The 14,503-nt window shown below is 45.3% G+C and overlaps 1 protein-coding gene across 2 annotated transcripts in view; it reads right to left on the bottom strand.

Annotated features, from left to right (window-relative positions):
* The window catches only part of LOC144822416 (multidrug and toxin extrusion protein 2-like), a 1,067,040-nt gene extending 1,053,133 nt beyond the window's left edge, over window positions 1-13,907 (bottom strand). For both annotated transcript variants that reach the window (XM_078679900.1, XM_078679899.1), the window contains exon 1: window positions 13,768-13,907. In XM_078679900.1, the coding sequence (XP_078536026.1) occupies window positions 13,768-13,898 (131 nt within the window). In that variant the 5' untranslated portion in view covers window positions 13,899-13,907. The remainder of the gene's footprint in view (window positions 1-13,767) is intronic.
* Between the last annotated feature and the right edge of the window lie 596 nt (window positions 13,908-14,503).

The raw sequence follows: 14,503 nt of genomic DNA, 5'->3' as shown, positions 1-14,503 counted from the left end.
TTCCGCTGTTCTTTTTCAATCAAGGCTTGCTCACGCTTCATTCGTTCATGCACTTCTTTCTCCCACATTCGTACACAGTCAAACATATCTTGCCTAGCCTTTCGCTTAAACATCCGTTGCTCCACATACTGAATCTTTCGTAAATCAAATGACCCATGCATAGGCCAACGCAACTCAGGATCTTTACTAGTATATTTATTCCATAACGTGCTGTACATTATGGAAGAAATACCATACTTAACATACATGTCCCTATTAGGCGTCCCTTCCGGGGGGGCCGGTTGTGCTTCGTCGAGTTTCAAACTGGTACCACTACAAAAGCAACACATCCTACGAAGTGTGCTGGAAACAGGCATGCCAAAAATAGTGCAAAATATGCAGTATTATAATCAAAAGTAGCACTTAAGGTACTCTTCGTATGTTGCGCCGTTCAAACAAATAAAAATACAGAAAAATCTCCTCATTACCTGCCTATATGTATTGCAACACATATATATATTTATCAAACGAGATTCAATATTGGCCAATCATACAAACAAAACCGCAGTAAGTGTTACTAAACTACCTTACCAATCAAAGGCGTCAAACCAACAGCAAGTGCCGCAGAACGGCTCTTACCAATCAAATTGTGTGCAGGTTCCAACTGCCAAGTTCTCAAATTGACCAAATGGTCACTGCATGGCGAATCAACAGATGAGATCTCAGTCGAGGACCGGCGCCACCTAGATGGTCAGATCAGAAAGAAAGGAAAAACCCCGTGGGTGCCAAGTCTCGGGTCTCCTCAGGCAGCGATCGCGTCCAAAACGAGATTCCAATCCTTCGTCGCGACCAGTCCTTCAGGCAGCCGAGTTGCAGATGAGCCCCGCGTTGGAAGCGCCAATTTGTCGTGGTGAGCCTCAGCAAGGCCTACCAGTGCTAGGGGTTCTCCCTTCTGTGCACAGAGTTCTCAGACCAATAGGAAGAAGTTGGCACAGAAACCGGAACAGAAAAGACAAAGTTTATTAAACCTCATGAGGTGGAACTACATTCACACAACACCCTTCGGTAGTGTATGAGGTAGCACACTGACTGGAAGGAGCTTGGTCCTTTTATACCCACACATGGGCTCAAATGAAAGCGGTACAAGTACAAAATGCTGGTTTCAAATACATACAAGGTCATACAGGGAGTGTGCTGGCAACAAGTGGGAGGGGCTGACAGTTAGCTATTTCTGGTGGACACATCCTGACAGTTACAAGTTGGGGACAGCTGTAAGCTCAACTGAGCATGTGCAAAGCAGAAGAAGCTAAATATATCTCGTCTCTAGGCGGATTTCAAGAGCAGTTACCAGGAAGGTAGGACAGAGCACATGGCGAGCACATGGCAAACAAAATGGCTGCCAGAAATACAAAATGGATTCCACAACGGACAAGATAGTCTCTAAATACAAGATGTCTTCTGCTAATGCTTAACCTAATCGCTGCTAAATTACAACAAGAGGACGTAGAAGTGCTAGGGACCCAAAGAACCACCCAAGGTGAGTGACTAGGAACTCCACAGAGATCGTGTGCAGTGTGGGCACACAACCGTGTTCTACGTACAAATCAACATGTAAGTCACGGTTGAAGTTTTAAAGAAAAAAGACCATTCCCAGTGGACCCTGAAGAAACCCTGTTATAGACAGAAGGTTGGATAACTGCCCAACACGTGGATACCCTAGTACCCATGTTAACTACACCGGAGAAGCCGGGTGCATAGGTGTTAAGTGGTGTCGGAAACCGCTGTCGAACTGTTGGAAATGGCCCTTTTTGCAGAGTTATCCCTAAATGTTTTGCTTCTTCCTCCTATCTTTTCCTGACCTGTGTTTGTTGACTATTGGACTCTGGGCACTTTACCACTGCTGATCAGTGCTAAAGTGCAGATGCTCTCTGTGTAAATTGTTATTGTGATTGGTTATCCATGATTGGCATATTTGATTAACCAGAAGGTCCCTAGTAAAATGCACTAAGTGTGCCAGGCTGGTAAATGTAATGCTACTAGTGGGTCTGCAGCACTGATTGTGCCACCCACATGAGTAGCCCTGAAAAGATGTCTCAGGCCTGCCACTGCATTGCCTGTGTACAGTTTGTTAACTGCCATGTCGAGTTGGCAAGTGCACCCACTTGCCAAGCCCTAACATTCACCTTTTCCTACATATAGGGCACCACTATGGTAGGCCCAAGGTACCCCCCCTGGGCAAGGCGCTGTGTAAGTGAAAGGTAGGACATGTACTGGTGTGTGTAACATGTCCTGATAGTGAATACTGCCAATTTCGTTTCCCACTATTGAAAGGCTATCTAGCCCTATACGACAGAATGGGGCGTGCTTTCTGACATTTTACAAGCATATCTTCCCATAGAAAAGTGGAGTTTGGTATCCCTGAATTCAGGATTTAATAACACATCTTTTACTAAAGATGTTTTTTAAATAGTGTTTGAAAGTACTACTTTTAGAAAGTGGCTATTTTCTTGTTCAACCATCCTGTGTGCCTCTGCCTGTTTGTGGATTGACTGTCTTGTTTTGGAATGACAGAGTCTGGGGAGGTGCAGTGAATGAATGAATATTTCTTTATTCGGTTTTACAAAATAGAAAAACCATAAAAGCAGTATTGTAATCAGATAAAAAAGATTTTTTTTTAACAATTAAAACACAATCATTACGATTTAAAAGGTAATCATTCCACACTAGCATTGAGAGTCATTATTTGGAGATTGATAAAAGTTATCCAATTCATAAATCATAAAAATACTCTATAGGTTAATTCTGTGTTTAAAAATACATTTCAGAAAATTGATGACGTAGTAACAAATAAATTCGGACTCTAAAAACTGTAATCGCAACTTCGCTGGGCGACATTGCCTGAGACCCCACTGTTTTAACAAAGGTAACAACCAAAGTCTCCGATGAACATGATAAAATTTGCAGAACAGTGTGTATCGTCGTCTGCTCTGATGTATCATCGCAGGGGCAGGGCATAAGAATCGAGTCCCAGCTATTTCTCGTTGGGAATGTAACTAAACGGTGGAAGAGACTTAGTCTAAATCTCGTCAAAAGAAGTCGCTCAAATACTTTAAACTCATATGTTAGAAAGGGCTGAATAGACAGGGTAATCTGAACAGCAATTACATGTTGGGCAGAAGGTTTCATTGCTTCACTAGCAAGCCTTAGGCCGTCCAGATAACTCAGTGCCCTTGCTTTCAGGTCCTTCTTTGAGATTTCACAAATTTTCTCAGGTGTTATATAATAAGACTCGAGCCCTAAATCAGTAAGAAAGTTTTTCACATAGAGGAGCGAACTAATATTCAGTGAGTAGTCTAAATCCATGCAATCTGCCATAATTTCCTTTGTTATTAGGTTCTTTTCAGAAATCCATATTCGCCGCCAAAGTAGAAGTGGCTGGATTTTTACCAAATCCCCCAAATATGGTATCCCTAATTCCAAGTGACAAGCTAATGTGGAAATACGTTTGGGTGCAGCTAAAAGAAACCTTAAAAAAGTGTTTTCTGCCACCTGTAAGGAGCTAGTGTTGACGTGCCCCCACACTCCAGCCCCATATAGGGCTATTGAATGGCATTTAGCAGAATAGATTTTTAGTAGTTCCACGGGAGGCCTTTTTCCCAACCTTTGTGAGAAATTTATGAGAGCGGTGTTAGCTCTCATAAAAAGATGTTTCCTTGCCTCAACCGCGGCTTTCCAATTCAATTTCTGGTCTATTAAAATGCCCAAGTAGGGGTAATGGGCCGTTGATGCAAGTTTCTGATTACTGAGGAAAATATCTTTAACCCGTTTTTTCCCTGTTCCTGCTGTCATTACATATGTCTTTTTTGTATTTATATGTAAATTAAGGCTCCCCATGAAGTGTTCGTACCTATCCAAGGCCTTCTGCAGTTCGTGTGGGGTACGGGCCAGTATCACGGCGTCGTCTGCATAGAGCAGAGCAGGGATCGGGCGCTTTCACACTTGAGGTAGGTCCTGAGCCCCCCTCAGCATCTCCGCCTCTAGGCCATTTGTATAGAGGGAGAACAAGAAGGGGGCCAGGACGCACCCTTGACAAACGCCATGCTCCACTCCAAGCGACGCCGATAGCTCACCCTTTGTGCCGAAACGTACCCTTGCAGAGGCCTTGGAATATAGCTCCCTCACAAAGTCTACGAGGGGAGCATCTACTCCTATTTGTCCCAGGACAGTCCAAAGCTTTGCGTGGGAGACACAGTCAAACGCGGCTGACAAGTCTACGTAAACCATATATAGCTTGCCCTGCTTTGCTTGAACATATTTCCCCAGCATCATGGAAAGGTTTAAAGCCTGTTCTATTGTGCCAAAGCCCTCCCTAAAACCGAATTGGAGGTCAGAGAGGACCCGCCCGTCCTCGGCCCACGACTGGAGACGCTCAAGCACGACTCTACCCACTACCTTGCCCAGCCAATCCAGCAGTGAGATAGGGCGGTAGCAGGATACCTCTTGCCGGTCTCCTTTTTTGAAAATTGGGACCATGATGGATTTGGTCCAGGAGTCCAACAGCCCTTTCTCTGTAACTGCGTTACACACCCTGGTCAGTATTGGGGCCCAAAGATCGGTGTTGTGCTTAAAAAGGTCCGCAGGGACCCCGTCGGGTCCCAGGGCTTTCCCGTTCTTACTAGCGTTTAGGGCCAGGAGCACCTCAGATTTATCAAAATCTAGGGGAATGGGGTATAAGACTGCAGGAGGGGGAGCGTCTGTGGTTAATTGAACAGCGTTCTTCTGAAATATTTTCGTGAAGTGGGAGACCCAGACTGATTCCTCAATTGCAACTTCAATTTTGGGAAGGTTATCATCTGCTAGATACGGGGATTTCACCACTCTCCAAAAGGCCTCGCTATTTTTCTCTAGGGCACTTTTGTGTAGTTGGTCCCACAAGGCTTGTTTTAATTCTCCCTTTCTCTTTTTCCGCGCAATCGTGTACTCTTTCCTGAGCCCACTGATTGCCTGGGGGTCTCTGGTGGTTTTATTCAGGGCGACTTTTAATTTTGTGTGGGCCGCCGTACAGCTATGATTAAACCACCCAGCCTTCCTAAATTGATCTGTTTTGGGCTTTGCTGTCAGTAATTCCTTTATTTTTACTAGAATTACAGCAAAGTTGTTAAGGACTTCCTCATCTGTGGTTGCTAAATCGAAGCATCTCAGGATATGTGGGTAGGCTACTCTAATCAGCTTTTCAGTAATTTGCCCAGGGTTTATCTTGTCCCATCTTATAGAGAGCCCATTTATCCTGTCAATATGTATAGTGTTCTGACTTAATGCGTTAGCTATGATCTGTGGAGGTAAGTGTAAATGTGTCAGATACAATTCGAACCTGAGGGCAGAATGATCACTTGGGGGCAGATTTATGAAGGCCTTGCGCCGCGAGTGCGTCACTTTTAACATGGGAAAAAGTGACGCACCGGCGGCGCAGGGCCTTCTTAAATCTTCCCCTTAGTATATTAGGCAGCACCTCAAAGTTCCTTACTCTATTAGCAAGAAGATTTGATACCAAAACGTAGTCAACTGTTGTTTCAAACCCCCTCCCTAAATATGTTGGTAGCAGCCTATCCAGGGATGGTACCAAATTATTAACTATTGTGAGGCCCAGGGCTGTCATAACTTCGTTCATAAGGGACCCCAGCTTAATATGGTTAAAATGTACGAGGGGGCTATCATGTTCGTCCACTAGCCCAAGATGTTATTACTGCTGAATGAGCAGGGGTGCAGGTTAAAGTCCCCCCCCCCCATACGATGTTCATGGTTCCTTTTTCTCTGTGATCCTGACTGAGCTGGGAGAACTTATCATAAAGATTGGACACAACCCTCAAAACCTGTCCTTCCGCTAGATTGTTGTACAGATTAAGCAGGAAGATGGTCTCTTTATTATTAATAGAGAGACGAAGAAGCTGAAAATTAACGTCCAATTCTACTACAGTTACTTTTACGTCTTGTAATGTATTAGTTATGAAGATGGTTAGTCCTCCCTTGGGCCTGCCCATGACTCCCGCTAAGGCTGGGGAAAAATAGGTTCTATAACCTAAGAGATGGAGTTCACTCGTAGACCATGTCTCCTGGAGACATATGATTTTGTACTTTTCCAGGAAACTCAGGGCACTACCATCTTCGACCTTTGGGCGAAGGCCCGCAATATTCCAGAAGATGATGCTTAGGGCTTGAAAGTCCTTTGTTAAATTACCACTTGGTGGAATTGTGGAGTCTGAACCTTCCCCATGACCCCCTAGTGAATCCTCGTCCGATGGTGGTCAGTCAACCATCTCTAGACAGCTGTATCTATTCGCTGTTGGGATACCTCTCCATCCATCCCTATAGGCTACCTCTCTTATGTGGCTCCAGGAGTCTGGATGAGTCAGCACTAGGCTGAATAGGCCTGATCTGTATTTGGAGTAGTGGTAGGAGTAACCCCTGTACCTGAATAGGGCTGTGACTGCCTTCCAAAATGCTGGCTCCAAACCCCCGGTGGTGTGTCTGGAGCCAAGGCTCACACTGACAATGGATTTTGTTGTGCACTTGCAGAGTGCCCCCCACAACTGGTTTGAACTGGGCTGAGGCCCTTGCACAAAGAGAACATAGACATTTTAGGGTATAAGTATCTGACCCAAAACCCAAGACTTTTAGATCATTCCTGGAATTCAAGAGGAACCTTTGCCAAGGGGAAGAGCTGGAGAGACTGAGGAGTAGTATTGCCCTTGCTGTGTGTCTGGGGTTGACCTGCAGTTGCTGTTTCTGCCAAGGAAAGGAGTAGGACTTTGCTGCGTGCTGTGTCCCCTGCTTGAAGGGGCTCTCCAAGGGCCTGAAGTGAGCTGGCCTCCTGTTCAGATGTCTCAGGGACACAGAGACTTCACCCCCAGCTCCCCTGACTCTGCTGTTGTGAGTTCTGACTTGCCTTGAGGCGCCTGTGCCGGTTTTGGGCCTCTGGATATTGTTGCTGCTGTTAGGGAGCTTGAAGAGAAGAAACTCAAAGAACTATATAAATCGACACATCGCTCTTCTTGTGGCTGTTTTTCTGACGCATTTTGAAGGCGCGAGATTAATTTACCTGCATTGCTGCGCTACTGCGAAAACTGTCGCAGCACCTGTCATAGCAGCAAGAATTAACGCATTGAGGGATCGCGGCTGAAGAGGACCAAAGTAGCATCGCGCACCCTTCCCCAAAGCATCACATGCGGATCGGAACCAGCACGAAGAATTGACGCATCACTCCCCATACATGCTGGATTCGACACATTTCGTCCTCTGAATGTCGCAGAACTGTCGCATCGCCTCCGCAGGGTCTCAGGAGTGTCGCACCTCTTTGTTTTTCAACGCTGTGGCTGTTTGGCTTGGTGAACTTTGATGCAACTACAGGCACTTTGGTGAAAAGTCACGCATCCATAGTTTTACATGGTACAAGTTCTTGAAACCTTTTGAAAGTCATATTTTTAACTGTGTATGTTGGATTTTTGTTGTTTTAATCTTGTTAAGTTTAGATAAAGATACTTTATTTTATTAAACTGGTGTGGTGTCCTTTTGTGGTGTTTTCACTGTGTTACTGTGAGTGTTGGTACAAATACTTTACACATTGCCTTTGGGATAAGCCTGCCTGCTCGTGCCAAGCTACCATGGAGGTGAGCAGGGGTTATCTAAAGTGTGTATCCCCCTTACCATGACTAAAAGCAAGGATCCCTATTTGGACAAAGGTACCTACCTCTGCCAACTAGAGACCCCCATTTCTAACATGGGGGAGAGGAGTTGGCCTACCGGCTAGGGCGGTTGACCTCGAACCTTGGGAACTGGGTCTGAGTCTCGGCAATGACGCTGAACATCCAGTGATTCTGGGCAAATCACTTAATCTCCCTGTTCCAAACAAAAATGAATGTGTCCTCACGTAACGCAACTGGTGCTATGTAAAGCACTCTGATACCTGATTCGGGTCAAGTTCGCGCTATATAAAACTCTGTAAAAAACAAAAACATTAGCCCAATGGACCACTTCAGGAAAATTCCGCTGCTGGAGAATATGAAAGTGTTAGGTGGAATCCGAAGGTCGATTCAATTGGAACCGAGCAGAGGGGACAGAGTCTATGTCACTCAGGAGTGACCCGGAGACCTGGAAGACGAATGTCCAACAATGTCGGGACATGTAGGAGAGTTGACGGTGAGCTTGACTCTGTAGCTGTGAGGACCAAGCGAAGCTGTGGAAGACCAGGAGCCATTCACGGGTTGTCCCACATCTGGTGTCGAGAGTTGAGGGGTAGGTATCTGTCGGCAGTACCAACAAGCCATGGCAACTGCAAACTACGTAGAAGGTGCAGAAGGTGCAGTGTCGGGACCAGCAAGGTCCAGGGGACTCACCACAAGAAGGGGAGTCAGGGCAGGCCCAAGCAATAGGGGGACCCGAAAAGAAATCCAAGTTGACCCTCAACAGGGCCCACAGGGCAGAGGAACTGGAGTCACAGGAGGACCTCGAGGAGCACAACAAAAGATGCAGGCTATGGTGCAAACAATGTGGTGTGGACAAAGATTATGGTCACTGGAGATGCTTGAGAGTGGGGCTACTTGGAGCCCAAAGAACTTGGTGGAAGGAAGCCAACAAGCCTTTGCAATAACAAGTTGACGCGATGCACAGGGGTTTATTTCTTGCAGCTCCAACGAGGGATACTGGTCTCAAAGTTCGTGAGAAGACAGGGCAGGCCTCGAGGGATGAGAGAAACCACCATCTGTGTTGCTGAGCCTTTTGGAGTCCATGGGAGCCCTGAATCAGCAGACCGTCAGCTTAGTTGGGGTGCGTGCAGATGCAGGGAAGTGACGCCTTCACTTCGAGGAAGATTCCTTCAGGTGTCTTGGATGCCCCAGGCCTTGGAAGGTTCCTGTATGGTGCACAGGCACAGACGATGCAGCAGAAGAGCAGGGAGACGAAGTCGAGCCCAAACGAAGTCCAGAGTGCCCAGACGGTAGAAGTTGAAGTGGTGTCTGAATTGAATCATGTCCCACGACGAATCTAGGGACCTACACCCAGGTAAGACCTTAGGTACCCTAAGGAAAGGTTTGGGACGATTCATGGTTCCCTCCCAGGGGAGAGATTGGACAGGAGGGAGGATATTCCCATGGCCATTGTCGAGTTTCGTGCCAGAGCGGGAGGAAATGACTACTTGAGCTGGTTTGAACTGGACTATGCATGGAGGGCACCAAATGTGCCCCTCGTGCAGACTGAGTGGCACTGGTAAATGCACCCACCAGGCCCCAATACAATAAACCTGTCTGGAAGGTGATCACACCTCCCTGTGACAGGAAACCTATTGTTCTGCCTTCCCCTGCTCAAGCATGGCTCAGCAGCAGGAGGGCAGAATCGTGTCTCTGGTCGGCAGCAGACATGTTGTGCTGTCCCGGTCTAGAAGACTGATACCAGGAACACTGAGAGCCAAACGGAGGACCTTTACAGTGCTTGGAATAATATTTCACACACCATTTATGAGATGATTCTAACATCTTTGATATCAAACATGATAGGATTCTTTGCAGCCAATTTCGAGATGGTCATCGCGTAATTATGCAGTGCCCCTCTATATGGTATTTGGTTTTCCCACTTACAACCGGGGGGATGGACTCCGTAGGCTGTTGGGGTGTCCTGCTCATGCAGAGGAACCCTCACACTTACAACCAAGCACCCTGCCTTCAGGATTGCAAAGGCCTGCTACAGATGTGACTTATAATTGTTTTAGTGCAGAGACCCTAGATATAGGAAACCTATATCTTTCGTAGGTAATGCTAGCACCGGCTTACTCAGGCTGCAATTGCAGGCCTGTAGTTACAGTTTGAATTGTCTCCCATGGGTGGCATAATAAATGCTTCAGCCAATGGGGGACCTATGGGGTACCTATGCTCTGGATATCTTAGTACCAAATACTAGGGATTGATAAGGGTACCTCAGTATCCAATCTGTGATGTACCTGATTACTGAACATAACAATTTAGGAGAGAAAGCAGAAAGACTGGGGTCCTGATTAGCTGGATCCCAGTCAGATTAGTCAAAACCAGCTTAGCACCAGGCAAAAAGTGGGTGTAACCATAAAAGCAGATCCTACTTTCCCACAATGGCCAGAACAAAGGTGCTCCTGTGCATTGTGTTTTTACACATGCAATTAACCTCCTCCTCTAAGTATTTGGAACTAAATGAAGAGGATTCCTACTGTGAAACCAAAAAGCTCCTATTACTACACAGGGCGAGCGTTACAAGAAAATATGTGCCACACACGTTCTGCTGCTCCATTTCACCACCTCTATGCTCCTGATGCTTGGGTATGTCTGCACATTTTTCAAAGACATCACTTCCGGCTACTGGAAGAACACAGAAGGGCATTGCAGCCTATTTGGAACACTGGTGCTTTCCACCTCTGTCTCCACCCAGCTGGCTCCTGTCAGACGCATCCGGTCAGAAAATTATCAACACATATACCTACAGGGCCATCCTGTCTGTTCACAAAGGCTGCAGCCAGCATTTGTAACTTAAACCCCTCCTTCCTCTGAAATAGTTGTTTTCTCTATTGCTCTTTTGTCAGTTTATTGAGGAAATGGTGCTGAAATTGCACCATTTACACAGTTTCTATAACGTTTCGCTGGGGGAGAATCCCACCCCTCTTTAGACAGTTGTGTTCATTAGAGCAAATTCATGGTTTGGTCCTACACACTACCACTGTCAAACTTCACCAGCCACCAGTATGGTGTACATTAAGAGCAAATATGTATGTATAAATATGTTGTTCATGGATTTCCCTAGAACTTTTTAGGATGCAATTCTGTAAATTCCAACATTCATACAGAAAGATGTTATGGTCAGATTGCTGAGATTTCAGTCCATCGCATCATAAATATATACAGTATATTTTTTTTAATTAACTCACTCCATCCAAGCTGTGCCCAAGAGTTGCACTTGAGAATGGTGTTGTTTTCCAGGTTTTAAACATTATTTCCATTAAAATATAAAGATTTGTCATTTTTCATAGCACTTTGGAGCAGAACATAAAAGAAATGAAGAAGCCATCTGGGAAGTCAGGTGAACTACGTGCCGACATCTCCTTTGTCCCTTGAGTTACCTCAGCCAGTTAGTATCCAGCAACTACAAGGCCTTCTTCTTTGACTTTTGAGTCAGCATTTGGGATGCGTTGGGGAAACTCAGCACCAGCCACGTTTTCCGATGCTCACTTTCTATGGGGAACTTAAAGGTAGTGTTTCGGGCTCGTAGTCTATGGATTGATACAACAATACCATCCAGTGGTTATCTGACGCCACTGCCCCTGTACAAGGAAAGAAAGGACCACTCGATTGTGACTTGAGGAACTGTCAGTTTCTTCTCTTCACCACCTGCAAATGGCCAATTGCTGAGCACATGAAGTTTGCTGCTTAAATAGCTGGAGGACTGGTTGGCGACATCTCCACTGCTCTGCTTAACAAGGACTTCACGTCTGGCTGAAGATCTCGGGTGAGAAACCGCTCACCGGAGCTCAGGACTTTCTATTCATTATCTTGCTGGCCATTATAATGCATCTCTCATTTTAGTGTCTGGGCCCTTAAGGTCGTAGTTTGTGTATCTAGTCCATATCAGTTGTAGGGCAGCCCTTCCAGTTTATACTGCCCTGTGTACCCATCTTTACTGAGGTCATGGGGGTGGTGTACCCTGTCCTGTGGAAGTTTGGTGGGTGGTTGCTGTTTCCCTTTTGTACCAATTTTTACACAGTTTATGGATGTGGTGTAACTTGTTGTGGTGTCCTGGTGAGGTTGTAGGTGCAGTCAGTAACTTCATTTATGGTCATATTAGCAAGAACCTTGTTAAAATGATCGCTGTTTTAGCGGCAGGAAACTGCCCCTAAAACAGCGATAATGGGCTTGCTAATATGCGTTATAGAATTCCAATAGAAGCCCAGGTTAGATGTCTTGCACATCTAACCTGTTGTGTTACGTCGTGTTGCTATCTGAAGGAACCCACAGTTGGGCACGTGAGGTACTCTTTGATGCCAGCCAAAGTTACAGGACCTGGGGAGCATCTCTTGGGGATCAGGACTCACTCCAGCAGCGGCTAGTAGTAGTGCTGTGGCAGGTCCAGTTTAGTCTGGGCATGTGCAGGACAGGTCACTAGAGCTTAGTATGTCTCTGTAGCTCAAGACAGGCTACCAGTCAGCGAGCAGAGCACTTTGAGTTACCCTGGTGGGTTTGGGCTCAAGAAGCAGGTCCAGGTTACCTTCCTCGAGTAGCAGGGCAGCAGGACAGTCCTTCTTGCAGTAGGGCAGCAGGGCAGCAGGGCAGCAGGGCTATCCTTTCAGCAGCAGCGCAGCACAGCATTCCATCTTCTGAGTCTTCCACAGGTCCTGCAGTAATCTGAAGCGTAGTTCTGAGGATATATTTATAGTTTGTGCTAGCATCAAAATGGGAGAAGCTTTTGGCATTTTGCCTCCATAGAGGTGTTTGGAATTTCCTGCTTCCCTACCCTGGTCCAGCTCTGTCTGCAGCCACAATAGACTAGTGTGAAACTGTTTGTATGTGAGCTTAGGTAGTGTCTTTGAAGTGAAAGTCTGACAGGTGACCCCCTGCATCATCAAGTCAGGATGGCCCTTCCTGCCAACACCCAGGCCCTCTTTTGTGATACTGCCTGGGAGGGATCCACAAAGGCCATCTGCCAAATACTTCCAGGAAGCAGGCTGCAGCACCAAATGGTTAGCACAAGAAAATGTCGACTTTATAAATGTGGCATTTCCAGAATTGTGACTTAAAATCCCACTCTACCATTAAAGAGAGTTTTAAATTACAACTTCTCACCAAACATGACATTCCTACCCACTCCCACACAAATGCTACCCTTATTAAATGTAATAAGGTAACCTAATGCTATTATTTGGGGGAGGTAGGCCTTGCATTAGAGGTACAAATTTGAGAGCTTTTTACTACCAGGACATGCAAAACCTAACAGTACATGTCCAGCATTTTAAATACAACATACCCTGCCCTATGGGCTGTATAGGGAGCTAACCTAGGGGTGACTTATACTTATTAAAGAGGAAGGTTTGGACCTGGCAAAAGGTTTATCCTACCAGGTCGAAATTACAGTTTAAAAATACACACACAGGCTGCTATGGCAGGCCTGTTACATGTTTTTAAAAGGCTACTTGATTGGGTGACACAATAAGTGCTGCAAGCCCACAAGTAGCGTTTTATTTTCTGGCCCTTAGTACATGAAGGACCACTTTACTAATGACATACAAGTAAATTAAATGTTTCAATTGGGTGTAAGTCAAATGTACTATGTTTAAAGGAGAGAGTCCTTTGGCACCAGATAGCATGGGTAAAGTAAACAGAGCTTTAAAAGCCAACTAAAACGTGTTCAGAAAACAGGAGGGTTGAAGGCAAAATGTTTTGGGGTGATCCTGCAGAGAGGGTCCGTTCCAACATTTGCCATGAATGTATGCATCAATTTCACACACTCTGTTATGTTATATTTGCCTCTGCTGGGGCTTAGGTCTCCAGTAGTTATGCATTTAATAAGGCCAAGATTATGAATCAATCTGTAAACCAATGCAGATTCACGAAGCTGGTACCTGAGGCTTGGTACACACTCATAAAGGAATTGCTATTCACATGGATCATTTTTCGTCAAGTCCTACTATGTGTCATTGCCCATTTTAAACATTTTAGTTACATAGGTCTGAAAAGTATTCTAATACTCTCTAACTGGGTATCTGAAAAAAGAAACTAAAAATAGTACCTGGCGACCTTGGGATCTTGCTTGGCCAATAGTAGAAGATTCTCCGTGTTGATGAAGAAAGCCCAGCAGGGAAAGCAAATAAGAATTAACATGAGCAATGAGCGCTGCAGGATGACTCCAATTTGCTGCATGTTTCTACAACCGAAAGTCTGAAAAGAAAATAGGAGACGTGATGAAGACTGTTGGCTTATTAGGTAATCTTTACCTGCTGATTTAGGATCGAAAACATTATCATGCCAGACCGATTTTCACTTTTATTATAAATACACCGGATTTGTTTTATATCCATACATTCATGAAATTTACTTCAATGCCCCTTCTGGGGTAGTTAGCACTATATAATTGCAACTTCAGTTTCATTCAATAATATGAATTTTGATCAGGAGTCTGGGTGAGTTTGAAATATGTTAAGAGCTATAATGCACCCTTCTTGGCATGGCTGCTAAATATAACTTTTTTCTGGATCTCTAATATTGCATTACCTTTATGCTTTCAGTTTAACAGATGCTAGGGGCCTGATTACGGGCTGCACAGCACTGGCAAGGTGGTAAAGACACATGCAAAATGTACATTACTACACAAGAACACTGCAACAGGACTTTACAATTACAAGTTGAATCCCATGGAATGGGAATTATCACATGAATACTGATCATAAAACCACACTGAGGGGTATATTAGCAAGGGCGATATCGCCTCTTTAGCTGGACTTTTCCCCGCGAAAGCGGCGATATAT

Source organism: Lissotriton helveticus, chromosome 3_1, assembly GCF_964261635.1.
Source record: "Lissotriton helveticus chromosome 3_1, aLisHel1.1, whole genome shotgun sequence".
Lineage (NCBI taxonomy): Eukaryota > Metazoa > Chordata > Amphibia > Caudata > Salamandridae > Lissotriton > Lissotriton helveticus.
The sequence above is the reverse complement of the archived record's forward strand: the minus strand, read 5'-3'. Positions and strand labels throughout refer to the sequence as shown.